Source organism: Sus scrofa, chromosome 7 (genome assembly GCF_000003025.6).
Source record: "Sus scrofa isolate TJ Tabasco breed Duroc chromosome 7, Sscrofa11.1, whole genome shotgun sequence".
NCBI classification, from domain to species: domain Eukaryota; kingdom Metazoa; phylum Chordata; class Mammalia; order Artiodactyla; family Suidae; genus Sus; species Sus scrofa.
Genome location: NC_010449.5, coordinates 91,385,958 through 91,413,505, shown reverse-complemented (window position 1 = coordinate 91,413,505; position 27,548 = coordinate 91,385,958). Strand labels below are relative to the sequence as shown.

Genomic DNA, 27,548 nt, shown 5'->3' with positions numbered 1-27,548 from the left:
CTCGGCGGCCGCTGTTGTAGAGCGGCCTCCGCCATGGCCACCTCCGCCGCCTCCTCGGAGCATTTCGAGAAACTGCACGAGATCTTCCGCGGCCTCCATGAAGACCTACGAGGGGTGCCGGAGCGGCTCCTGGGGATAGCAGGGACAGGTAAGGCGGGGGCGGGCTGAGCCTAGGGGAACCCGGCTCCGCCAGCTCTGCGAGGAAGGGCCCCCACCCTCTTCTCTCGCTTCTCATTCTCAGACACGCCCCCTAAGGTTGGCTGGGTCCAGGCACCCGGGAGCTCCCTACTGCCAGGTGTTCCCTTTTGATCCTATAGCGTTCAGATTTTTCTCGTTTCGTCTTCAGCGTGGCAAGAAGAGTACAGACCTTAAATCTGAGATGCTGTGTTTCAGTAGAATGGGTTTCTTTTGTAGCTTTCTGTATTTTTGTTTTATATATCCAAAACTATTTTCAAAAGAGACCCAGACTGGCAGAAGAGCCGTAGCACAAAAAAAGTTCAGAACCCAAAGGAGTCATAACTCTGGGGGTTGGTAAGTAACCAGTCTTGGAGGGGGGGTTCTTTAAAATCAGGATTGTGATCATTAGGTATGGTCGTCCTCTGAACTCCGCCTAGACTGTTTCTTGCTCCTTGATTTTAAAGTTCGGATTGCTGCAGGTTTTGCTTGGAGGAAATAAAGAGTTCGAATTCACATAGGGAAGTTTGCCATAGTTTTTTGTCCTAAGACAAATAGCTCTCCATGGCAAAGCAGGTAAGATTTTTGTTGTTTTTACTTAAGTGTCAAAGCTTGAGTGTTTGCTCTGTGAGTTCCTCAAGGTCATATGAATTGACACACTGGTGAGAATTATATCTTTGTTTAACATATTTATTGGAGGAGTCTGCTGTGTGCTAGGCACTGTCCTAGATGCTGGTAATATTACAAACTACAGTGAAAACGCTTAAAGTCTCTTCTATAGGTTGATGATAATATAAATATCAAGAGGTGGTGCGGAGTTCCCGTCATGGCTCAGTGGTTAACGAATCCAACTAGGAACCATGGGGTTGCGGGTTCGATCCTTGACCTTGCTCAGTGGGTTGATCTGGCGTTGCTGTAAGGTGTGGTGTAGGTCGCAGACTCGGCTGGGATCCCGCATTGCTGTGGCTCTGGCGTAGGTGAGTGGCTACAGCTCCGATTCAACCCCTAGCCTGGGAACCTCCATATGCTGTGCGAGCAGCCCAAGAAATGGCAAAAAGACAAAAAAAAGAGGTGGTGTTAAAGCAATGTGAGAAAATAAAACAGGGCAAAGAAATAGGGAGGGGGCTCTAGCTTTAACTTGAGTAGCTGTGAAAGGCCTCTTTGAGGAGGTGATTTGAAGTTAAGTTGAGCAGAGATTTGAAGTAAGGGGGTGAACCATTCAAATCTGGGGAAAGTGAGAGTCAGGAAGACAGAACGGTACTGCAGAGATCCTTGAGCAGAAATGAGCTTGGTATATTCTAGGAAGAACAAGAAGGTCAGTGTTTGGGGTGGAAGGAGGAGATTGTGATAATAGATGAAGCTTTAAAGAGGTAGGCAGGGCCAGATCACCTGGGGCCTTGTGGAAAAGATTCCCATCTTTTTCTAAATGCAGTGGCTGGCAATTGAAAGTTTGTTTTTTTTTGTTTGTTTGATTTTCCTCCTGTCTTTTGAGGGCTGCATTCGTGGCATATGAAACTTCCCAGGCTAGGGGTTGAATTGGAGCTGCAGCTGCCAGCCTACGCCACAGCCACACCAATGCCAGATCCTAACCACATCTGCGACCTACATCACAGTTCACAGCAACACCGGATCCTTAACCCACTGAGCCGAGGCCAGGGATCAAACTTGTGTCCTCTTGGATCCTAGTCAGTTTGCTACCACCAAGCCATTCCGGGAGCTCCCTAAAGGGTTTTTAACAGAAGAGCAATGGAATCTGATGTACGTGGTTGAAGAATAGACCATTTTGGAGTTCCTATTGTGATTCAGCGGGTTACCAGACTAGGATCCATGAGACTCAGGTTTGATACCTGGCCTTACTCAGTGGGTTAAGGATCAGGTGTTGAAACAAGCTGCAGCATAGCTCACAGATGTGGCTGTGGCCTAGGCTTCTAGCTGGTAGCTGCAGCTCCGATTCAACCCCTAGCTCCAAGAACTTGGGTGATTAAGCACTGAATAATGTATATAGCACATCCATTGCATTTAGCTTATGCTCTGTAATTGAATTCAGTCATTTTTCAATAATCATTTAAAAATAAACATTTATTGAGATTTATGTATCAATCAGTGTCGGGCCCCTGAGGGGTTCCAGGAGTTCTTGCCTTAAACGGGAGCGAATTTACAGCCAAGTATTTGATGAGCCCTGAGATAGCTTTTTTGTCATGGTCTCAAAACTAACATTGGCGTGGACGACCGAGAAGGGAGCTTCACAGAAAGGAGAACTTTGAACTGAGTGTATAAAATGTTGAACAGGAGTTTACCAGACAGGGGAAATGGGAAGAGACAACAAAGGAAGAAAAAAAATCAAATATTTGCAACTGTGCTATGAGCTTAAGATATGTGTGGGAGAGTAGCAGTAGATGAGGAAAGTAAGACTGTTAAGGAACCTAAGTGTCACATTAAGATGCCTAGACTTAGTTCCCGTCCTGGCGCAGCAGAAACAAATCCAACTAGGAACCATGAGGTTGTGGGTTCGATCCCTGGCCTCGCTCAGTGGGTTAAGGATCCGGCATTTCTGTGAGCTGTGGTGTAGGTCGCAGACGTGGTTCAGATCTGGCATTGGTGTGGCTGTGGTGTAGGCTGGCAGCTGCAGCTCCAATTCGACCCCTAGCCTAGGAACCTCCATATGCCGTGAGTACAGACCTAAAAGCAAAAAAAAAAAAAAAAAAAAAAAAAAAAGATGGCTAGACTTGATAATGGAGAATCAGTAAAGGATTTTAAATAGCTGACTATTATAGTCAGATTTTATTTTAGAAGAATAATACTGGTGGCTGAGTAGAGGATGAAAGCACAGTAATCTGGATACCGGTGTTGACTAAAAAAAAATATGCACAACCTAAAAGTTGAGAGTTATGTCATATTCTGCAGACATTCTTAGGACTTCAAGCCTGGGAAGCGGCATCTCAAGTAACCCTGAGAAAACTGCCCAGAGGAGGTGAAGGGGCTGGGAAACTAGGATAAATAGAAGGTTTGCAGCAAAGGGCATGTAGACAAAAGATAACTTGTTAATTTAAAAAAAAAAATAACTCCCATCATGGCGCAGTGGAAACAAATCCGACTAAGAACCATGAGGTTTCAGGTTCGACCCCTGGCCTTGCTCAGTGGGTTAAGGATCCCGAGTCGCTTGGTGTAGGCCGGCGGCTCCAGCTCCGATTAGACCCCAAGCCTGGGAACCTCCATATGCCGCAGTTTTGGCCCTAAAAAAGACAAAAGTCCAAAAAAAAAAAAAAAACTCGGATAGCTCAAGGTAAGGAATTTATCGCTTTTCTATGGGAAGATGCAGGAGTCTGGGCTCACTGAAATCATTCCTTTGATATGCACCTCAACTATTCGGAGCCAGTATCCTGTGTTTTCTCATCCACACTGAGTTCCCTCAAGTTGCAGCCTTGCGGTGGCTGCAGTCTAATGAGTGCTAGGTGGCAAGAATTCTTTGTTTGCTTCCTTGAGTTTGCTCAGGGCTTCTGGTCGGGGGATGGCTGCAGTCACTCACGGCTCATGGCTGCAATGTCTTTTGCTTACTGGTAATTCCAGACAATATTTTATTTCTTACCGGAGACCATGTTAGCTTTTGTGGCAGCCATCTAGGTAGCCTGGGAATCTATAGAGTCCCAAATCCAAGAGGTGATTCTAAGACAGAAATTAGCCAGACTGATTGGATATGAGGAGTGAGGGAGAAAGATTCATTAAAGGTCTACATTTTCTCACTTGGTCAATTGAATGAATGATGAATTTAAATAGGAAATGCAAGAGGAGAAGCAGGTCTGTTTGGGTTATGGAGGAAAACATCGAGGGTGCTTTTAGAATAGAGAACATAATGTATGTCCATTTCTAGCCTGACAAATATTTCTTTTCCTACCATTAAAAATAAAATTTATGAAGTAGATATGTGAATTGAGAGGCAGTATGGTGTAATAATTTAACAGCAAGGATTCTAGAGCCAGACTGCTTGAATTCAAATCCTAGATCCACCTCTGATAGCTGTGTGACCTGGGACAACTTACTTTAATTAGTTTCCCCTGCAAGATGGGACTCAGTCATTGTATTTACTTCATAGGGATTTTGTGAGGGTAAAAAATGAGTTAACATATGTAAAGCCCATAAAATACTAACCATAATGCCTAATTAGAGTAAGAGCAGTTAGCCATTGTTACTGCTACATGAGAAATCCGATGTTTTCTTTCCTCTTTTTTTTTTTTATTTTTATTTATTTATTTATTTATTTTCTTTTGTCTTTTTTGTTGTTGTTGTTGTTGTTGTTGCTATTTCTTGGGCCACTCCCGCGGCATATGGAGGTTCCCAGGCTAGGGGTTGAATCGGAGCTGTAGCCACCGGCCTATGCCAGAGCCACAGCAACGCGGGATCCGAGCCGCGTCTGCAACCTACACCACAGCTCACGGCAACGCTGGATGGTTAACCCACTGAGCAAGGGCAGGAACCGAACCCGCAACCTCATGGTTCCTAGTCGGATTCGTTAACCACTGCGCCACGACGGGAACTCCTCTTTCCTCTCTTTTTTATTATTTTTTTTTTTTTGTCTTTTGTCTTTTTGTCTTTTGTTGTTGTTGTTGTTGTTGTTGCTGCTATTTCTTGGGCCGCTCCCGCGGCATATGGAGGTTCCCAGGCTAGGGGTTGAATTGGAGCTGTAGCCACTGGCCTACGCCAGAGCCACAGCAACGCAGGATCCGAGCCTCGTCTGCAACCTACACCACAGCTCACGGCAACGCTGGATCGTTAACCCACTGAGCAAGGGCAGGGACCAAACCCGCAACCTCATGGTTCCTAGTCAGATTCGTTAACCACTGCGCCACGACGGGAACTCCTCTTTTTTATTTTTAAATTTGTGATGTTTGTGTATTATTTGTCTCCCTTTCACTAGAACAGTGGTTTTGAAAGTATGATCCCTGAACAGTAGCATCAGCATCATCTGGGATCTCATTAGAAATGCTGTCTTGGGGGGAAAAAAAAAAGAAATACAGTCATGGTTCCCACACAAGATTTACTGAATCATTAACTGTGTGTGTTTCTTAGGGTCACACCCATGGCCTGTGGAGGTCCCTAAGCTAGGGGTCTAATTGGACCTGTAGCTGCCAGCCTACACCAGAGCCCGGCAACGCCGGATCCTTAACCCACTGAGCAAGGTCAGGGATCGAACCTGCAACCTCATGGGTGCTAGTCAGATTCATTGCCACTGCACCACCACGGGAACTCCAATCATTAACTGTTTTAATAGTCTATTTGAACAACCTTCCGGGGGATTGCTGCATGTCAGGTTTGAAGGCCACAGAGCTAGGACGTAAGCTCTGTATTTTCTTCACATTTTCGCCATCACTTGATATCGCTTGTCTTTTTGATAATAGCCATCCTAACAGGTGTGAGGTGATATTATATTGTGGCTTTGATGATAGTACATTGTGGCATTCCCTGATGATTAGTCAAGTTGAGCGCCTTTTCATGGCCATCTGTATATTATGCTTTAGAAAAGCATTTATTCAGACTTTCTGATCATTATTTATTTATTTTTTTGGTCTTTTGTCTTTTTAGGGCCCACCCGTGGCCTATGGAAGTTCCCAGGCTAGGGGTTGAATCGGAGCTACAGCTGCCAGCCTATACCACAGCCACAGCAACACCAGATCCAAGCCACGTCTGCCACTTGCACCATAGCTCACGGCAATGCTGGATCCTTAACCCACTGAGCAAGGCCAGGGATCAAACCCGAGTCTTCGTGGATCCTAATCGGATTCATTAACCACAGAGCCAAGACAGGAACTCCCGTCTGCTCATTTTTTAATTGGATTTTTTGTGGGTTTTTTTGCTATTCAGTTGTGTGAGTTCTTTATAAATATTTTGTATCTCAGCCCCTTATCGGATATGTGATTTACAAATATTTTTTTCCATTTAATGCTTTTTTTTTCCATTTTATTGATAATTTCCTTTGCCATCCAGAAGCTTTTTAGTTTGATGTAGTCCCACTTGTTTGTTTTCACTTTTGTTGCCTTTACTTTGGGTACCAGGCCCAAAAAACTTCATCAGGATTATGGCAAGATTACCCCTATATTTTTTCTAGAAGTTTTGTGGCTTCAGGTCTTACAGTTCAAGTTTTTAATCCTTTTTGAGTTAATTCTTGTCTGTATTGTAAAGATAGTGGTCCTGTTTCATTCTTACATGTGGCTGTCAAATTTTCCTAGCACCATTTATTGAAGAGACTGTCCTTTTCTAGAGAGAAAGTGGGGGAGGATTCTTTCTTTTCCCCTCCCTCCCTTCCTTCCTCCCTTCCATCCATCCATCCATCCATACATTTTGGGAACATCTTTTATTCATTGAGGCTGCTATTGGTGGACTACTGGTTGGAAACTGATCACCAGAAAGACCAACCCATGATTAGACGCTTCACCCTTGCTCTCCACTTTGCTGGAGAGGGGAGAGGGGCTGGAAATAGAATTAATAATTGACTACGTCTATGTGAGGAGGCCCCCCTAAAATCCCAATAGTGTGGGGTTCATTCAGAGAGCTTCCAGGTGGTCGAACAGATCCACACTGGGAGGGTGATGCATCCCAACCCCACGGGGACAGACAGTCCTGTGGGAGAGAAGGGGAGAGGAAGGAGGCTCTCCCATCCCTTATCTGTGTATCTCTTCATCTGGCTGTTCAGCTGTATCCTCCATCAGGTCCTTCAATAAACTGGTAAACCTAAGTAAGTGTTCCTCTGATTTGTATGAGCCTCTCTAGCATGTTAATTCAGTCTGAGGAGGGGATCATGGGAACCTCCAGTTTATAGCCAAATTGGACAGAAGTTCTGGGTAACCTGGGGACCTGCTGCTTGTAGTTGGCATCTGAGGTGGTGGGGGCGGGGGGAGCCAGTCTTGTGGGACTGAGCCCTTACTGGATGCTGTCTCTATGTAGAAAGCATCAGAATTGAGTTGAATGATAGGACACCCAGGTATTGTCTTAGAATTGCTTAGTGTGGGGAAACTGCCATACATGTGGTGGACAAAAGTAAAGTGTTTGGAGTGAGTAGCAAAGGAGACACAGGGAAAGAAACACCCAGAAGAAAGGACTGGGTTTTTTCCTATACAGGATAGAAAGACATGGAGGGAAAGACCGGGTTCTCCTGATATATTCCCTCTTGTGTATTCCAGGCTCCTTTGCTGTAAGTTAATTGACCGTATATGTGTGGATTTATTTCTGGGCTCTTTTCCATTCCATTGAGTTTCATGTCTGTTTTTATGCCAGTTCCTTACTGCCTTCATTGCTATAGCTTTGTAATGTACAGTTGACACTTGAGCAACGTGGAGCTTGGGGCACTGACTGACCCTTTGTGCAGCTGAAAATCTGAGTGTAAGTTATTGGTCCTCCCGTCCGGGGTTCCTTAGCATATGTGGATTCAGCCAGCCACAGGTTGTCATGACACTGTAATATTTACACAGGAAAAAAAAAAAAATCTGTGTTGAAGTGGACCTGTCCAATTCAAACCTTGTTCAGTGGTCAGCTGTAGTTTGAAATCAGAAAGTCTGATGCCTCTAGCTTTGTTCTTCATTTTCAAGATTGCTTGGGCTAATTGGGGTCTTTTGCTTGGGCTAAATTTTTGGATCGTTTGTGCTATTTCTGTGGAAAATGCCATTCATTTTGCTAATACTTTGTTGAGGATTTTTACATATGTGTTCATCAGGGATATTGGCCTGTACTTTCCTTTTCTTGTGATGTTCCCTGGTTTTGGTGTCAGTGTAGTACTGGCCTCTTGAAAGACTTTGGAAGTATTCCCTCCTTTTCTGTCATAAGCTCTATATTTTGTCTGTTTTGTTATGTATCCTAAGCACCTAGAACAGTGCCTAGTACTACTAGGTGCTGCATAAGTATTTGTTGAATGATTATTATATACTGTGAATTGTTGGGAAGAAAATAGTAATATGACTGGGTGTTGAAACAGTGATTTTATTTCTATTCTACCATGTTTTCCACATTTTCATCACCTTTAAAGTCCCTATATATACCTGTTAAAACAAGGATAAGCTAACAGAGACTGTGTCTTTTTAGGGCCGCATCCACAGCACATGGAGGTTCCCAGGCTAGGGGTTGAATTGGAGCTGTATAGTTGCTGGCCTGTGCAACAGCCACAGCAATGCCAGATCCTTAACCCACCGAGCAAGGCCAGGGATCGAACCTGCATTCTCTTGGACACTAGTCAGATTCGTTTCTGCTGGGCCACGATGAGAACTCCCCAGACACAGTGTGTCTCATTTGAGGAAGTTTGTATGGCAGTGACACTCCCTTAGCATATATAATAATTATTAGCAGAGTTCCCGTTGTTGCTCAGTGGTTAGCGAATCCGATTAGGAACCATGAGGTTTCGGGTTCCATCCTTGGCCTTGCTCAGTGGGTCAAGGATCCAGCATTGCTGTGACCTGTGGTGTAGGTTGCAGTCGGCTCAGATCCCCAGTTGCTATGGCTCTGGCATAGGCCAGTGGCTACAGCTCCGATTAGACCCCTAACCTGGGAACCTCCATATGCCATGGGTGCAGCCCTAGAAAAGGAAAAAAAAAGAAAAAGATTTTTAGTTAATGTTACCTATGGTCATGATTTCTAGTTTTTATTTTGTGGGACCTGAGGCCATCTCTCCGCATGTCTTAATGAGCTTTGTAAAATTATTGAAAGTTTTTCATTTTACTTCACTTAAATTTCAAATACATGAGATACCCCCCACCCCCCCCACCCCTGCATGCATTGTTTTGGAAACTAGGAAAAAAAAAATCACGGTGAAGGACCATAGGTAGCAGATTGCTAATTATTCACTGACTACAGAATTTTAGTTTTTCCAACACCCTTCCTTGTTTTTTGGTGAGTTTTGTTTTTGCTTTACCTAAGGATTTACTTTAAAAACCAGTGGTAGTTACTATTCATTGAACCTGTAATATGCCTGGAATTTGCGAAGTGCTTGTTATATGTATTATCTCTTTTAACTCTTCCAGACAGTTATTTAAGGTCAGTACTGTTAAATTTCTTTTTCTTCCTTTTTTTTTTTTTTTTTTTTTTTTTTTTTTTTTTTTGTCTTTTTAGGGCCACACCTGCAGCATATGGAGGCTTCCAGGCTAGGGGTCGAATCAGAGCTGTAGCCACTGGCCTACACCACAGCCATAACAATGCCAGATCTGAGCCAAGTCCACAACCTACACCACAGCTCACGGCAATGCCGGATCCTTAACCCACTAAGTGAGGCCAGGGATCGAACTTGCGTCCTCATGGATGCTAGTCAGGTTCATTTCCACTGAGCCATGACAGGAACTCCATGTTATGTTTCTTATTTATAGTAGAGGAAAGAGGCTTAGAAGGATCTGATGCTTTTATTTCCTATATGGTATGAGATAGGTAAATGTGTGGTCTACAAAGAGGATGTAGGTCCTGGAAATACCACAGTGGGGCGCCAAAAGTATTAACCACAAATTTTAAAGCTCCTGATGAAACTGAAGCTATTTCCACACTTCTGGTGGACCAAGGTTAGTCGTTCACACCACCTATTAGAGAGGCTGCCACCTTGGTTGAACAGGAAGCTAGGCTTCCTCTAGCACTTTCAGAGCTAGCTGCTCTCATTTCATTCCACATCCAGGACATTGCCCTGCTATGGCTATCCACCCAGTTTACCAAACATTCAGCTTCATAGTGAGTCAGTCACATGTGAATGGTTTCAAAAGGCATGTGGGGTCAGGGATAATGTTCAGTGTAGCTCACCCTTGTTTCTGGAGTCCATTCTACCCAATATCAGTCCTGTTTCGTAGTTGATTATAGTGTTAATTCTAACTCCCTAAACATTTAAGAGGTCTGAACAGATTTTACTTGCATACCCTGGAACACAAAAAGTGCCCCCTCAGTTCTGTAATGTACAGAAGCACTGGGTTGGGAATCAGAGACTGCATTCTGGAACTAGGGTTGCTACAGATCTACTCTTACGGCCTTGGGGAAGGCAGTTTCTCCAGGCCCTAGTTTCCTCAACTGTAAAATGAGAAGGTTAAATTACATGCTCTGTGAGGTCCATCTAAACTATATATAACAGAAGTTCCCGTCGTGGCGCAGTGGTTAACAAATCTGACTAGGAACCGTGAGGTTGCGGGTTCGATCCCTGGCCTTGCTCAGTGGGTTAAGGATCCGTTGTTGCCATGAGCTGTGGTGTAGGTTCCAGTCACAGCTTGCATCCCATGTTGCTGTGGCTCTGGCGTAGGCCGGCAGCTGTAGCTCCGATTAGACCCCTAGCCTGGGAACCTCCGTATGCCGCAGGAGTGGCCCTAGAAAAAGCAAAAAGACAAATAAATAAATAAATAAATAAACTGTATAACATTCATTGATTTTACAATTCTGAGTCTAAAGTGTAAAGAAGCTTTAGTTGGGTAGGGATTCAGTATCCTTTGAACCTTTAAAAGTATGTAAGCTGTAGAGCACTCCTAAGAGAATGTATGTCTTAAGAAATCAGGCAGAAAGTAGAGTATTCCAAAAAGCCAGAGAATAACAGAATTAGGCAGGGAAGTTAGTAAAAGGATCAAGATTCTGTGGGCTACCTCTTTTCTACGTACCCTTATTTGTGGAGCCACTTTTTTTGAATCATTGTAGAATTTGCCTCTTTTTTTGTCTTTTGTCTTTTTAGGGCTGAAACCACGGCATATGGAGGTTCCCAGGCTAGGGGTCAAATTGGAGCTACAGCCACCGGCCTTCACTATAGCCACAGCAATGGCCAGATCCAAGCCGCATCTGTGACCTATACCACAGCTCACGGCAACACCGGATCCTTAACCCACCAATCGAGGCCACGGATCAAACCCGCAACCTCCTGGTTCCCAGTCGGATTGGTTTCCACTGTGCCACAATGGGAACTCCAAATTTGCCTCTTAGGAATGCAGATTTGCATATCATTTAACAAAGAAAGAATAAAGGAGGACACTTTATGATTAATAGAGATGTAGGAAAATCCAGAAAGGGAATGCACTTATATGTAGAATACTTTGTACTGTTGGCTTGGATCAGAAGTGAGTGCGCTTGAGTTTGGAGATGTGCCTGTTTAGAGGAGTGATGATGCTCAGCACCTTTGTGAATGCTTCTTACAAAACCCCATGATACCTGTCCATGGAAGTAGCCATTCTTGACTACAGATGTTATTTTACTGCTGGCAGCTGAAAACACAGACCATTCAAGGATAACAACAGCTGCTTTGAGGCTTATTTCAGTTACAGACTAAGCTAGTCAAGATGCAGACCATTTGCCATGGCTGAACTTTCTTCTCTCTCTCTTTTTTTTTTTTTTTTTAAACAACCCTAGGCTTTGTGAGCAGTATGTAGTGAGAAATAGTTCAGATGGAACAGGGAATGTTGTATAACAATAAATGCAGCTTAGTAAAGGGCTTTGCTCTTGTAGGCTATAGCAGGGTCTAAGGAGCACCCTACCAGATGTAGAGTTCTAAAAGCTGTGGGATGTATAAAAGAAAAAGTAAATTTCCTTATTCAGAAGGAGCTTGATGTCAAGTTGAAAATATAAAATACAACCAGAATGATTTATGATCTATTAAGAAGACAGCTGACGAGTTCCTGTTGTGGCTCAGTGGTTAACAGATCCGACTAGGAACCATGAGGTTGCGGGTTCGATCCCTGGCTTTGCTCAGTGGGTTAAGGATCCGATGTTGCCATGAGCTGTGGTGTGGGTCACAGAGGCGGCTCGGATCCTGAGTTGCTGTGGCTCTGGCATAGGCTGGCGGCAACAGCTCCAATTGGACCCCTAGCTTGGAAACCTCCATATGCCATGGGAGCGGCCCAACAAATGGCAAAAAGACAAAAAACAAAGAAGACAGCTGACATACTAGATGCTGTTGTGATTAACAAAATATAAATCAATATAAAGCATTACAGTGGTGTTACATCTTACATGAGATTGGGTTTTGTTTTTTTGTTTTTGTTTTTTTTTTTAGCTATTTCTTGGGCCGCTCCCGTGGCATATGGAGGTTCCCAGGCTAGGGGTCCAGTCGGAGCTGTAGCCACCAGCCTACACCAGAGCCACAGCAACGCGGGATCCGAGCTGCATCTGCAACCTACACCACAGCTCACGGCAACGCCGGATCGGATCGTTAACCCACTGAGCAAGGGCAGGGACCGAACCCGCAACCTCATGGTTCCTGGTCGGATTCGTTAACCACTGCGCCACGACGGGAACTCCTGAGATTGGGTTTTGAAGTCAAGGTGTGAGATGAAAATCAGGGTAAACAAAATTATTCAAGAAAATGTTAGGACATCTATTGAATATCCATGTGCCATCCCTTCATAAGCCCAATTCAGCTGTTTTCTTGGCATTGGAAAGGATTGCTCTTTCTTCAGTTGATGGGAATCCTGGCTTGTATTTAGAAGTCACATTAAGTGAAATTTTCATAGCTCTACTTATTTATTTACTGTTATATATATATTTCTTATGGCTGCACCGGTGGCATTTGGAAGTTCTTGGGCTGGGAATCGAATCAAAGCTGCAGCTGGGGCCTATGCCATGGCCATGGCAATACTGGATCCGAGCCACATCTGCATTCTGTGCTGTAGCTTGTGGCAGCACCTGATTTAACCCACTGAGTGATGCCAGGGATGGAACCCACATCCTCACAGAGACAAAGTCAGGTCCTTAGCCCACTGAGCCACAATAGGAGTTCCAAAAAATACATAGCTTTCAAAGACCATGTCGTAATTTATATATGCTACAATATGGATGAAGCTTGCAGACATTATGCTAAGTGAAATGAGTGAAACACAAAAGGACAATTGTATGATTCTTTTTGTATGAGGTGCCTAGAGCAGTTAGACTCATAGACACAAAAAGTGGAATGGTGGTTACCAGAGTCTGGGGGAGGAGAAATGGAGTTCGTGTTGAATGGTATGGAGTTTCAGTTTGGGATGACGGAATGCTTCTGGAGATGAATAGTAGTGATGGTTACACAACATTGTGAATGTAGTTAATGCCGCTTAACTGTATACTTAGAAATAGTCAAATTGCTAAATTTCCAGTTATATGTATTTCACCACAAATTTTTTTTTTTTTTTTGGTCATTTTGCCTTTTCTAGGGCTGCACCCGCAGCATATGGAGGTTCCCAGGCTAGGGGTCGAAGCAGAGCTGTAGCCGCTGGCCTGTACCACAGCCACAGCAACGTGAGATCGGAGCTGTGTCTGTGACCTATACCACAGCTTGTGGCAACGCCGGATCCTTTACTTACTGAGCAAGGCCAGGAATCAAACCCACAACCTCATGGTTCCAGTCGGATTTGTTAACCACTGAGCCACGACGGGAACTCCTATTTCACCACAATTAAAAAAAAAAAAAAAAAAAAAAAAAAAAACCTTGGAGTTCCCACTGTGGTGCAATGGGTTACGAATCTGACTGCAGCAACTTGGGTCGCTGTGGAGGCACTGGTTCAATCCCCAGCCCCACGCAGTAGGTTAAAGGAAGTTGACATAGCTGGGGCTCAGATTCAAAAAAACAGCTCTATCCTTATCTTGTGAAGGTAATTCCAAAAGATGAGCTCAAAAAATATTTTAAATAATGATAACTTTGTAGCAATAAGTAGATTATGTGTATATTTCCAGGAAGTATACACATTTGCATGCATGCATTTAAAAAAAAAATCACTCCTCATAAATAGGGCTATAAATTTCTCATAAATTTTAGGTATGAAGGTATGACCTATCTCTGTTGCCAGAACTCAGCCTCTATCCACCACTGCTGAATAGAAATGAAGAGATAAAGAACTGAGTAACTTCTATTGCTTTGCCAGGCAAAGGATTTCACAGCAGGCTAATGTCCTAAAGACTATACCCTCCTTTGGGAGAGAATAGTAGGTGGTCTTTTAGTTTGGAAGTGGCAAATAGGGCCACAGGTAAGGATCACCGTAGACATAAGCTTGCATTCTTCTTCAGAGCTGGTGTTTAGTGGCCCCGGGACTGGTTCTGGTGGTCCTCGAGATTATCATTCCATGACTTTCTGGAATGAAGAATGCTTCGTCAAGTAGTTTGTTGGATTTTAGTTCTGCAGAACTCAAAGATATGGTCATGTGTATTCCTTGAGGTGGAACCAGGACCCTGTCCCAAGTCTGCACTGTCATTTTTCGACTGTTCCACCCTTTTCTCTGCATCCTTTCCCTTCCCTGATTAGCAACTGTTTGAACTGCCCTTTGGAACTTGGGGAAGGTCATGGAGGCTGAATGAGGCCTCTTTCCTACAAACAAGAAGTGGAGGACACGGAAAAGTTAGGTCCCAAAGAGATGAAGAGAATTATCCAAGCTTACATGTTGAGTCAGGCCCAAGCTAGGACCAGAACCTTAGTCCCTTTACTTACTGGCAGTTCCCCCCATACCGATGTTTACTTGGTGACAGCATGCCAATACTCCACTGTTTTTGCTGTGATTAAACACCATTTTTACCATTTGTCATTTTCTTTATCTCCATGTTTCATGTAAAATACATTTACTTAAATATTTTTCTTTAAAAATACATTTACTTAAATATTTTTCTTTAAAAAGATTTTGGGGGGGGGCTGCACCTGTGCAATGCAGAAATTCCTGGGCCAGAGACTGAACCCATGCCATAGCAGTGACAAAACCAAATCCTTAATCACTAAGCCATCAGGAAGCTCCCAAAAAGGAAATTTTGTGTCACTACCTTAAATGGAAAATCTGTAGAACCTATCTCAATGATTAGAAAAAAATACATTGAAAGCAAAATAATGCTATTTTAGTTAGATGTTATTGATTTAAAGCTGAAGCCTGTTTTGTTTTTGTTAAAGGGAGAGATTAGTAATTTTTAGGTAGTATAGACATACTAGCACTAAAATGACATGATGCAAAGAATTATACATACAAAGAACAACTTTTTCCCTGTGTGAGTCAGTGGTATTTATATCATTTCCCATATCACTCCCAGAGGGTATCGCCATGTATACCTTGCAGTGTCTCCAGTGAGCAGAACAGGTGCGTTTTGAATTTGTTTTGTAGAAAGCAGTGAAAAAGTGTTAATGATAGAGAAGTGATTTACAATAGGAGTAAAGTGGGGCAGATTTTACAGAACTAGTATTGTTAAACATTCTTATTGATGAAAGTGAGCCTGGTGCCTCTGTTAGGATGGGTGAGAAAAGATCAACAGTGATCAACTTGGACCTGTAATGTTTCTTAGTAGGGATGTTGTTGCCTTTGGGGCCACATTATTGTTATGCAGGACTGTCCCTAGCATGGATATTCTTGTTCTCTGCACACTTCGATGCCAGTGGTAATACTCTTCCTTCCTCTCCCCCCAGTGATTGTGATAACTATTTCCCCTACATTTCTAAATGCCTTTTAGGGGTGATTAAGTACTGTAGTAGTATCCACCCAGGAGAGGAATGGGGTGTTCTATGCAGGGGGTGTGGCCTCTACAAATATATGGAAGCAGGACTGAACATTTAAAACTTGTCTGTCTTTTCCAGAAGAGAAGAAGAAATTGATCAGAGATTTTGATGAAAAGCAACAAGAAGCAAATGAAACGGTGAGAACAAGGAACGAGTCTTTATTTCTTCTTTCTTCTTGTTGGTCTTTCCAGATAATGTTTATGACCTGTTCACAGATTAACTGTTTCTGTCCTTTGATTATTTCTAATTAAGTGTGAATGAGGCCAGTTTATGCGGATGGGTGATGGGTGTTGAAGGGGTTTGACAAACACAAATGGGTAAAACTTGACTCTCCTGAAATGAGTATTTATAATACATTGCTGATGTAATAAGGACATTCTCATGCCTTTACCTGGGTGATCTTTTTAAGTCTCATTTTAGGAGTTGTCATTGTGGCTCAGCGGAAACAAATCAGACTAGTAACTGTTTTAAAAGGTGGCGGGTTCGATCCCTGGCCTCACTCAGTGGATTAAGGATCTGGCATTGCCGTGAGCCATGGTGTAGGTCACAGATGTGGCTCAGATCCTGCCTTGCTGTGGCCGTCGTGTAGGCCAGCAGCTGTTACTCTGCCCCTAGCCTGAGAACCTCCATATGCTGCGGATTTGGCCCTAAAAAGCAAAAAAATAAAGTCTCATTTTAAGAGCTGGCTGTTAAGATCAGTTATTCTCCTTTGTTAAACTTACTATCACAAAGAATGATGCCCTTCTGGGTTTTTTTTTCATTATGATGTTTATTTTTGTGTGCAAAATATCAGCAAGTTAACAACCTAATTCATATTAAAAAATTATTTTGCTGGAGTTCCCATCGTGGCGCAGTGGTTAACGAATCCGACTAGGAACCATGAGGTTGCGGGTTCGGTCCCTGCCCTTGCTCAGTGGGTTAAGGATCCGGCGTTGCCGTGAGCTGTGGTGTAGGTTGCAGACGCGGCTCAGATTCTGAGTTGCTGTGGCTCTGGCGTGGGTTAACGATCTGGCGTTGCCGTGAGCTGTGGTGTAGGTTGCAGACACGGCTCGGATCCCGCGTTGCTGTGGCTCTGCCAGTGGCTACAGCTCTGATTCGACCCCTAGCCTGGGAACCTCCATATGCCACGGGTGCGGCCCAAAGAAATAGCAAAAAGACAAAAATAAATAAATAAATAAAAATAAAAAAATCCCGCCAATGAGTGGTTACTGCTAATATTAAAAAAAAAATTATTGCTAGATAAAACTATTGATTTTTTTTTGCTTTATAAAGGTTTATGTATATATATATTTTTAAAATTCTGTTGGCTTACAATTGATTTATAATATTGTGATAGTATCAGGTGTACACCACAGTGATTCAGTTACACATATATGATACCCCTTCCTTTCAAATTCTTTTCCCACATGGGTTATTACAGAATGTTAACTAGAGTTCCCTGTGCTATATATACAATTGGTTATCTACTTTGTATGTAGTGGTATATATAGTGTTAATCCCAAACTCCTAATTTATCCCTCCTCCCCATGCTTCCCCTTTGGTAAACATTAAGTTTGTTTTCAAAATCTGTGAGTCTGGGAGTTCCTGTTGTGGCACAGGGGGAACAAATCCGATTAGGAACCATGAGATTGCGAGTTTGATCCCTGGCCTTGTTCAATGGGTTAAGGATCCAGCGTTACCATAGCTGTGGTCTAGGTCGCAGACGTGGCACGGATCTGGCTTTGCTGTGGCTGTGGTCTAGGCCAATAGCTGTAGCTCTGATTCGACCCCTCGCCTGAGGTATGGCCCTAAAAAAAAAAAAAAAAAAAAGTACGTGTGTGTGTGTGTGTGTGTGTGTGTAAGTCTGTTTCTGTTTTGTAAATAAGTTCATTTGTGTCTGTTTTCTTTTTTCTTTTTTTTTTTTTTTTTTTTTTTTTGCTTTTTAGGGCCACACTTGTGGCATATGGAGAGTCCCAGGCTAGGGTTCAAATTGGAGCTTAGCTGCCGGCCTACACCACAGCAACACCAGATCCCTAACCCACTGCGTGAGGTCAGGGATCGAACCCGCAGCCTCACAGCTCCTAGTCAGATTTGTTTCTGCTGCACCATGGCGGGAACTCCCATTTGTATCATTTTTTAAAATTAGCTTCCACCTATAAGTGCTGTCGTGTAACATTTATCTTTCTCTGTTTTACCTCACTTAGTATAATCTCTAGCTTCATCCATGTTGCTGAAAATAGCATTATTTCATTCTTTTTTATGGCTGAGTAATATTCCATTGTGTATGTGTACCACATTTTCTTTATCCATTCCTCTATTGATGGACATTTAGGTTGCTTCCATGTCTTGGCTATTGTAAATAGTGCAATAGTGATCATTGGAGTGTGTGTATCTTTTTGAATTGTGGTTTTCTCTGGATATATGCTCAGGAGTGGGATTACTGGATCATATGGTAGTTCTATTTTTAGTCTTTGAAGGAACTTCCATATTGCTGACCATACTAATTTACATTCCTACCAACAGTGTAGGAGGGTTCCCTTTTCTCTGTACCCTCCATTTATTTTTTGTAGACTTTTTGATGATGGCCATCCCTTTTTTTTTTTTTTTTATCTTTGTTTTGTCTTTTTTGTCTTTTTAGGGCCACACCCATGGTATATGGAGGTTCCCAGGCTAGGGGTCGAGTTGGAGCTGTAGCTGCCAGCCTGCGCCACAGCCACAGCAACACCAGAGCTGAGCCGCATCTAACCTACACCACAGCTCATGGCAGCACTGGATCCTTAATCCACTGAGCAAGGCTAGGGATCAAACCCACATCCTCCTCATGGATATTAGTCAGGTTCATTACCACTGAGCTGTAAAACAGGAACTCTGATTTGCATTTTTCTATTAATTAGTGATGTTGAATATCTTTATATGTGCTTTTTTGCCATCTGTATGTCTTCTATTTAAATCTTCTGATCATTTTTTGATTGGGTCATTTATTTTTTTAATATAGAGCTGTATGAGCTGTTTGTATATTTTGGAGATTAATCCCTTGTCATTCGCCTCATTTGCAGATATTTTCTCCTATTCTGTGGGTTGTCTTTTCATTTTTATGGTTTCCTCTGCTGTGCAAAAGCTTTTAAGTTTAGTTAGGTCCCATTGGTTTGTTTTTTATTTTATTTTCATTTCTTGCTGTGATTTATGTCAAAGAGTGTTCTGCCTGTGTTTTCCTCTTAAGAGTTTTGTAATATTCAGTCTTATGTTTAGGTCTTTAATCCATTTGAGTTTATTTTTGTGGTGTTGATTTCATTCTTTTACATGTAGCTGTTCAGTTTTCCTAGCATCACTTAATTAAGAGACTATCTTTTCTTCATTGTATATTTTAGCCTCTTTGTCATAGATTAATTGACCATAGGTGCCGGTGTTTATATCTGGGCTTTCTATCCTGTTTCATTGATCTATATTTCCATTTTTCGTGCCAGTACCATACTTGATACAGTCTGAAGTTAGGGAGCCTGATTCTTCCAGCTCTGTTTTTCTTTATCAGGATTCCTTTGGCTATTTAGGATCTTATGTGTTTCCATACAAATATTAAAATTTTTTGTTTTAGTTCTGTGAAAAATGCCCTTGATAATTTGATAGGGATTACATTGAATCTGTACTTGCCTTGGGTAGTATAGTGATCTTGACAGTACTGATTCCTGCAATCCAAGAACGTAGTATATCTTTCTATCTGTGTCATCCTTGATTTCTTTCATCAGTGTCTTACGGTTTTTAGAGTACAGGAATTTTGTCTCCTTAGGTTTATTCCTAGGTATTTTATCCTTTGTGATGTATTGTTAAATGGGATTGTTTCCCTAATTTCCCTTTCTGATCTTTCATTGTTAGTGTATAGGTATAAAAGAGATTTCTGTGAATTAATTTTGTATCCTGCAACATTGAGGTTTTCTGGTAGCATCTTCAGCATTTTCTAGGTAGAGTGTTGTGTCATTTGCAAACACTGATAGTTTTGCTTTTCCATTTTGGATTCCTTTTATTTCTTTTTTTCGGATGGCTGTGGCTAGGACTTCCAAGACTGTGTTGAATAAAAGTGGTGAGAGTGGACATCCTTGTCTTATTCCTGATCTTTTAGTTTTTCACCATTGAGTATGTTAGCTATGGGTTTGTCATATATGGCCTTAGTTATGTTGAGGTAGGTTCCTTCTATGCCTGCTTTCTGGAGTTCCTTTTTATCATAAATGGGTATTGAATTTTGCCCAGAGATTTTTCTTCATTGATTGAGATGATCATGTTTTTTAATTCTTCAATTTGTTAATGTAGTATATTACACTGATTGATTTGCAGATACTGAAAAATCCTTGCAGCCGTGGGATAAATTGCATTTGATCATGTTCTGTGATCCTTTTAATGTATTGTTGGATTCAGTTTGCTAGTATTTTATTGAGAATTTTTGCATCTATATTCATCAGTGATATTGGCCTATAATTTTTGCTTGTGGTACCTTTTTCTGGTTTTGTTATCAGGGTGATGATGACCTCATAAAATATTTGGGAGTATTCCTTCCTCTGCAGTTTTTTGGAATATTTTCAGAAGAATAGGTGTTAACTTTTCTTTGACTGTTGTTTGATAGAATTCACCTATGAAACCATCTGGTCCTGAACTTCTGTTTGTGGGAAATTTTTAAATCACAGTTTTAGGAGTTCCTGTCGTGGTGCAGCGGAAACAAATCCGACTAGGAACCATTAGGTTGCAGGTTCAATCCCTGGCCTCACTCAGCGTTGCCGTGAGCTGTGGTGTAGGTTGCAGACGCGGCTCGGATCCTGCGTTGCTGTGGCTCTGGCATAGGCTGGCAGCTACAACTCCGATTTGACCCCTAGCCTGGGAACCCTCCATATGCCGCAGAAGCGGCCCAAGAAATAGCAAAAAAGACAAAAACAAAAAAAAAAAAGATTTTTTTAAATTAATACCAATTTATTTGTTTGGTACTTACATTCTCTGAACTTAAAAAAAAATTAATCCTACTCTGGCCATCCTAGGTAGGTAAACATAATTTATGACCCCTTATGAACAGGTCTAGGTGTCAGTTTATTTATCCCAAAAAAATGGAGATGATTTGGACCCCTGGTTATTTTGACGTGGAGACAAACAATTGACTTTCAGAAAAAGGAGAAAGGGAAGAACCTGTAGGCCAGACCCCTGTCATTTTTAGTGCAGTAGATCTCAAAAGTACTTCATGATGTACTTGAACCATAACAGGCTAAAAACTTGGTATACTGCAAAGAGAATTTGAAGATTTTAAATCCTGAAGTTTTGAGCAGGTTTCTTCAAGTGTTATATATGAAGTTGAAGTCATATTTCCCACTTTATTGTTTGTCGTGAGGATTAAATGATAGAATGCAGATAAAAATGCTTGATAAGCTATAAGGTATGTGTCACGTATTTTTTGAATGCCTGTTCTGTGTGTTGCTAGTCACTGTACCAGGCACTCAGAGTAATGACCTAAACATGTCGTATGTGGTCCCTGTCCTCCTGGACCATATGGTTGAGTATTTATTTGGGGTTGTCTTTTGATTAGTCCAAACTAGGCATATACCCATATGAGAGACAGTAGAACCAGGCCACCTACTCACTTTCTGCCTTTCTAGCTGGCAGAGATGGAAGAGGAACTACGTTATGCACCCCTGTCCTTTCGTAACCCTATGATGTCTAAGCTTCGAACCTACCGTAAGGACCTTGCCAAGCTCCATCGGGAAGTGAGAAGCACACCTTTGACAGCCGCACCTGGGGGCCGAGGAGACATGAAATATGGTACATACGCTGTAGAGGATGAGCATATGGTAAGCTCCAGCTGTTTTTTCCCTTAGGGTCTCTGGTACAGTGACGAACCATACTGTAGACTACAGTTCATGTTAGCAGTGCATACTTGACTCTTTTTTTTCCCCACCTTATCCTCTGTGCTGCATCCAATTCGCCTTCTCCCCTTGGGTGCCCACCACCACTGTGTTTAATGCAGATTGTTCCAAACCATTTTAGATTTCTATGTATCCTTTATATATAAAACAGTGCTTGGTGTGTAGTGGTGTTATACAAATGCCTCGTTGCATTACACCGGGACTCTGTAGTCTCACCCATTGATCCAGTTTCTTTCTCACATGCCCCCAGAGTTCAGTTCGGTTTTTAATATATCAGTATTTTTACAAAATTAACCCATGCTTTCCCTTACATTTATATCAAGATGGCCCAATAGCTCAGATAGAGAAGGCAAGATGCTTCTCAAAGCGGGGGGCTAACATCTTACTTTGTTGTGATGGAAAGTGAGCCAGACTGCCTCTCTAGCTGCCAAAATTCTGATTTATAAAATTAGACTAAATCGAATGTTTTCAAACTATCTAGAGAAACTAGATAGTTAAAGGATAAAATGTCATAAAGATTAAATTTCATGTGTTACATTTGGGGTTTTATTCCACAGCACAAGGTAGAAATGACCTGACAAGTAATATGGGAGAGAAGTGGGAGGGAGCCCACAAGTGCTGACTGCACAGACATGGAAAGGCTGATGGTACAGTTTTAAGCAAATCCTACTTCATGATGTATCCTGAATATGGTTTAAGAGATATTCAGATGATACTGGACTGACATTCCTGATGTCAAAACTAGAGTATTTGAGATGATGTAAAAATTTCAAAATTTACTTGTGAAAGGAGAGTGGGAAAAGGCAGGCAAGGGAGCTTATTAAAGTGAGATGACAAGTGTAGAGTGACTTTGGTCATTTGCAACCCCAAAAAGCCCAAAAAAAAACCAAAAAGTGGAGAGATTATTCTAGATAATGTTGCTTTAAAATTATCAGTTTTGGAAATTTATAAAAACAACTTAAATACACCTTCCACCTTCAATAGAATTATTGTCCCACATCTGGGGTTGATTTGTGTGACCTTACTGTCTTTTCCTGCTTTTTTTAAGCCTAACAAGTTGAAAATCCTCATTTTTTTTTTTTTTTTTTTAAGCCTTTTTCTGCTGCCTTTAAGCCAGTGTGACTGGGATTTATTTCAGCTTCATTCAGTGGTTTCCACATCCCCTCATCCATATATGAAGTAAAAAGCCTTCTTGTTACTTCTGATCCAGGAACACATCCTTTAGCTTCTTGATAGAAGCAGGTGTCTTCTGAGAGTGTGTGCACGCATGCTTTGAATAGCTGAGAACTTAGCGCTGCATCCATTTCTGTCTGTGGTTATTTCTAGCCTGACAAAGGCTACTTCTGTCCTCATGCCTACTGTGCTTAGGATTATAGGTGGAATAAAACTTTGGTGGTGATTTAGAAATAGGGCACTTGGAAATTAGGGCAGCGAGGGTGGCTTATTTAGCCCCAGATACTACCTTCCCTGAAAGCAAATCACCAGTATAACAGCTTCAGTTTTTGTTTTCTATGTTCGGCCTGAGGTGAAATTCCTTTGGGGCTTCCCAAGAGTGTAGCCACTTTTTTTTTTCCTCCCCAGAATCTGATAGTGTCTCACACTTTTAAATGATTTCTATATGTGTTAAAAACAAATAGCTTATTCATGGTTCCTCAATTCTCAGTACCAGCAAGTGGGAATTTTTGTGAATTAAACTCTTTCTAGGGCTGTAGAGTTTAGTTGGCTTGCACTGTCATTTTCAGGTAGTTCCTGCATCCCAGATCTAGGCCATTGCCTCTCAGAAGTTGCTTGTCCAAAAAGCACATGAACTAGTTCAAATTCATTAGGAGCACAGGGAAAATGCCCTGTGTTTATTCCTGCTTTTCTTGCCTCACTTTAGTGTAACAAGCAGTGGATTAGGAGGTATTGTGAGTCTGGATTGAATCCCAGATTCTCTTTTAGTCTGATTCATTAGCATCTTTGGTTGTCTTAAAAAGCAGTGAAAATTATTGCACATTATATTTCATTTTATAAACTCACTTATAATGAAAGAAGTCTAATACTTCCCTTCCACTCTCCTGACAGAATCGGCTACAGTCTCAAAGAGTATTGCTTCTGCAAGGCACTGACAGCCTGAACCGGGCCACCCAGAGCATTGAGCGTTCTCATCGGATTGCCGCGGAGACTGACCAGATTGGCTCAGAAATCATAGAAGAGCTGGGAGAGCAGCGTGACCAGTTGGAACGTACCAAGAGTAGAGTAAGTCTGGGCGGACAGGGCAAGGGGGCCAGAGTGGAGAGAGTATAGGTGGGCGTATTGCACCTGATACCTTGCTACTGCCAGAGCCACAGCAGTTCTAGACACAGGGTATGACTTATGACCTTTTAGGTTTTTGTGCTTTTCTCAGTTTGTAGTTTGCTTGGCTGAAAGATATTCCTTGGAAGTAATTTTATCCTAAGATTTAGAGGTCATTGAGGGGGTGGGGCAGACTGCAGAAATCCAATTTCTACATTTATTGAAGATTGTCAAAAAAGATTGTCCTTTTATTAGGTCTTGTATTAGGAATTAGATTTATTTTTTTGTCTTTTCTAGGGCTGCACCCATGGCATATGGAGGTTCCCAGGCTAGGGGTCTAATTGGCGCTGTAGCCACTAGCCTACGCCACAGCCACAGCAACGCCAGATCCAAGCCTTGTCTGCGACCACAGCTCATGGCAACGCCGGATCCTTAACCCCCTGAGCGAGGCCAGGGATCAGACCCACAACCTCATGGTTCCTAATCAGATTCATTAACCACTGAGCCACGATGGGAACAGCAGGAATTAGATTTTTATTTCTCATACATCTAGTAGAATATCTGCTATTCTTATGAAAGCATCATCTACTTAAAAAGACCCTAGCGGAGTTCCCCTCGTGGCGCAGTGGTTAACGAATCCGACTAGGAACCATGAGGTTGCGGGTTCGGTCCCTGCCCTTGCTCAGTGGGTTAAGGATCCGGCGTTGCCGTGAGCTGTGGTGTAGGTTGCAGACGCGGCTCGGATCCCGCGTTGCTGTGGCTCTGGCGTAGGCTGGTGGCTACAGCTCTGATTCAACCCCTAGCCTAGGAACCTCCATATGCCGCGGGAGCGGCCCAAGAAATAGCAACAACAACAACAAAAAGACAAAAGACCAAAAAAAAAAATTAAAGATTAAAAAAAAAAATAAAAAGACCCTAGCTTTCCTGTCCTTTAGGTAAGCTAGGGCTATTTTCCACATGTCATAAAATAGTTGTACTGATAAGGTTCGATCCCAGACTCTTAACTCTTTACTGTTACCTGAGGTAAGGGGCGGGGGGGGGGGGGGTCATTGTAAGAAGAAAACAAATACTTAGGCCACATAATGACTATACTGGGGCCTCTAATCTGCTAGCGCTCTAAGAGGCTCTGGAAAATAACTCATTTTTTCCTTCCCATATACATCTGCAAAGGAATTTTAAAAGTAGTACAACTTGCCAATGGAATGCTGCATTCTTAAGAGCATGGGGCAAAGGCAAACTGGAAAGTAGATACATTGGCAAGACTTAGATGGGAAGGTCATAGCTCAGTGTGGAGATTTTAGATGATTTTCTGATACATCTTAGAGGCTATAATTCTCCATCTTAAAATTAAGTCAGAATGATGCCCTTCCCTCTGCAATGAAAATTCCCAGTAAAGTCCTAAATTCAGGGTAAGCTGTAGAAAAGGCCACTTATTTATGGATTGTGTGGGTTTTTTTTTTTTTTACTTTTGAATATACCAGGTGAATTAGTTGAATTTAAAAGCTAAGGAATGAGCTGAGAGATCAACTTACCAAGGCCAGTGGGGAAGAGGAACAGATGGCAAGTGCCATGTGTTGAAATATTCTGTAGCTGTATAGATTAGTAACAGGCAACCAAAAGGGAATTTTAAAAAGGCATAAAAAGATTTAATTCCTTTCACAATTCAATGTAAGTATCTCTTAAAGGGGTTAAAAAAGGGGAGCGGGGGAGGATAACCAGATCCCCAAAGTGGTAATCTGCCAGCCTACAAAAACAAACATTAACTCAAGAGGCTGTCCTGGAGTTTGGCTGATGAAATTCAGATCTTAAGTTGCTCAGAGTTACTGGCAAGGTGCACTTGAAGACTATGTTTGGAGTAGCAAGGTGAAGGATTAGCTCAGTCCCAGAAGCCTCCCCACAGCAACCTTGGGATATAATGAGGAGTACTCAAGTATCTTGTCCTTTCCAGTTTCTTCCACTTATATGCAGAGGCCGTCGTTTAAATTGGTTTGAGTTCTGGGAGTTTTTCAACCTTATACACCTTAATGCCCACTGTCAGTTTAGGAGTGTTCACTTCTACAGTGTGTACTTTTGAAAGAAGGGGAAAATAATTGCTCTTTTCTCTTCTCAGCTGGTAAACACCAGTGAAAACTTGAGCAAAAGTCGGAAGATTCTCCGTTCAATGTCCAGAAAGTAAGTTTTTTTTCTTTTTCTTTGTTTGTTTGTTTGTTTGCTTTTTAGGGCTGAACCCATGGCATGTGGAAGTTCCCAGACTAGGGGTTGGATTGGAGCCACAGCTGCTGGCCTACACCAGAGCCACAGCCACTTGGGAGCCAAGATGCGTCTGTGACCTACACCACAGCTCACGGTAACACCAGATCCTTAACCCGCTGAGCGAGGCCAGGGATTGAACCCACATCCTCATGGATACTAGTCAGATTCATTTCCTCTGCGCCACAACAGGAACCCCCCCAGAAAGTAAGTGTCAAAAATAAATTTCTTGTAATTCTGATGTCTTTCAACTAAGAATGTCAAATCTTTAAAACAGTAACTTGAAAAGGTCCTAATAAAGCAGAAGAAATAAAGAATATCATATATTTATAAATATACCAGGACACAATCCTTTGTTAAAACATATACTGCTCTGATTTGGAGCAGTGGAAAATTTGTCCACTGGAAGGATTTTTCGTCTCAATTTACATTCCTTAGAGAAGGTAGCACTGGGAACAGAACTTCATATTCCTTGAAATAAATGTGTAAAAACTTGATTAGAACTTTTTACTGCTACTGCTTAGTACTTGCTTTTGGCTTTGTTTGCCCTTCATGGGAATCAGCCCCTTATTTGAGAGTTCTCTCTTATTAATAAGAAAGAAGATGACTTTTAATTTTAAAAAAACCCTTGAAGTAAGTGCTGACAGCAACAAAACCAGGGACCGAAATATTGCATCTGAGGCTGAATTTGGAGCAAGGGGGTGTAGGTAGTATGCATGAAACAAAACTGCAGCTGAGCCATGGAGCTAGCAGGATAGTGAGCTTTTCCTAAACAATGTAAATTCCTTGTGGAATAGGGGAAAACATTGTTTAGGGCGAACATGAGGAATTCCCTGGTGGCTTAGCAGTTAAGGATTATCACTGCTGTGATGCGGGTTCAGTCCCTGGCCCGGGAACTTCCACATGGCGGTGAGCACAGCCAAAAATAAATAAATAAATAGAGTAAACCTGAGACCCGGAGATTGGAATCTTTTGTTAACAAAAGATAGCATGGGGAGTTGCTGTTGTGGCTCAGTGGTTAACAAACTCGACTAGCATCCATGAGGACATGGGTTTAATCCCTGGCCTCACTCATGGATTAAGGATCCAGCATTGCCAAGACCTGTGGTATAGGTCACAGACACAGCTCACCGGATCTGGCATGGCTATGGCTGTGGCATAGGCCAGAGGGCTATATAGCTCTGCTTGGCCCCCTAGCCTGGAACTTCCATATGCCACGATTTTGCAGCCCTAAAAAGACCAAAAAAAAAAAAAAAAAAAAAAGAAAGAAGGTTGTCTGGACTTCTGACTGCATCCCACTTTGCTCCTCTTTGTAGAGTGACAACCAACAAGCTGCTGCTTTCCATTGTCATCTTACTGGAGCTAGCCATCCTTGGAGGCCTGGTTTATTACAAATTCTTTCGCAGGCTGTGAACCTCCTACAGGGAAGGTTTTGTGGACCAGAACTTGGACTCTGTGAATGAATGGTGTTAGAGGTGTGGAGAAATCATATCGCTGCTATGAGCTAATGGTTCAAGAAGGCACTGTGTAGCCAGACTGTGGGAGAAAGGGGCACGACG

General features: G+C 42.3%; 1 protein-coding gene across 1 annotated transcript; it reads left to right on the top strand.

Annotated features, from left to right (window-relative positions):
- Nucleotides 26–27,486, top strand: VTI1B (vesicle transport through interaction with t-SNAREs 1B). Its single transcript, NM_214437.1, is given in 6 exon segments — nucleotides 26–148; nucleotides 15,671–15,729; nucleotides 21,199–21,390; nucleotides 23,530–23,703; nucleotides 25,850–25,911; nucleotides 27,306–27,486. Coding segments are annotated over 6 exon segments (699 nt in total). The 5' UTR covers nucleotides 26–33; the 3' UTR covers nucleotides 27,403–27,486.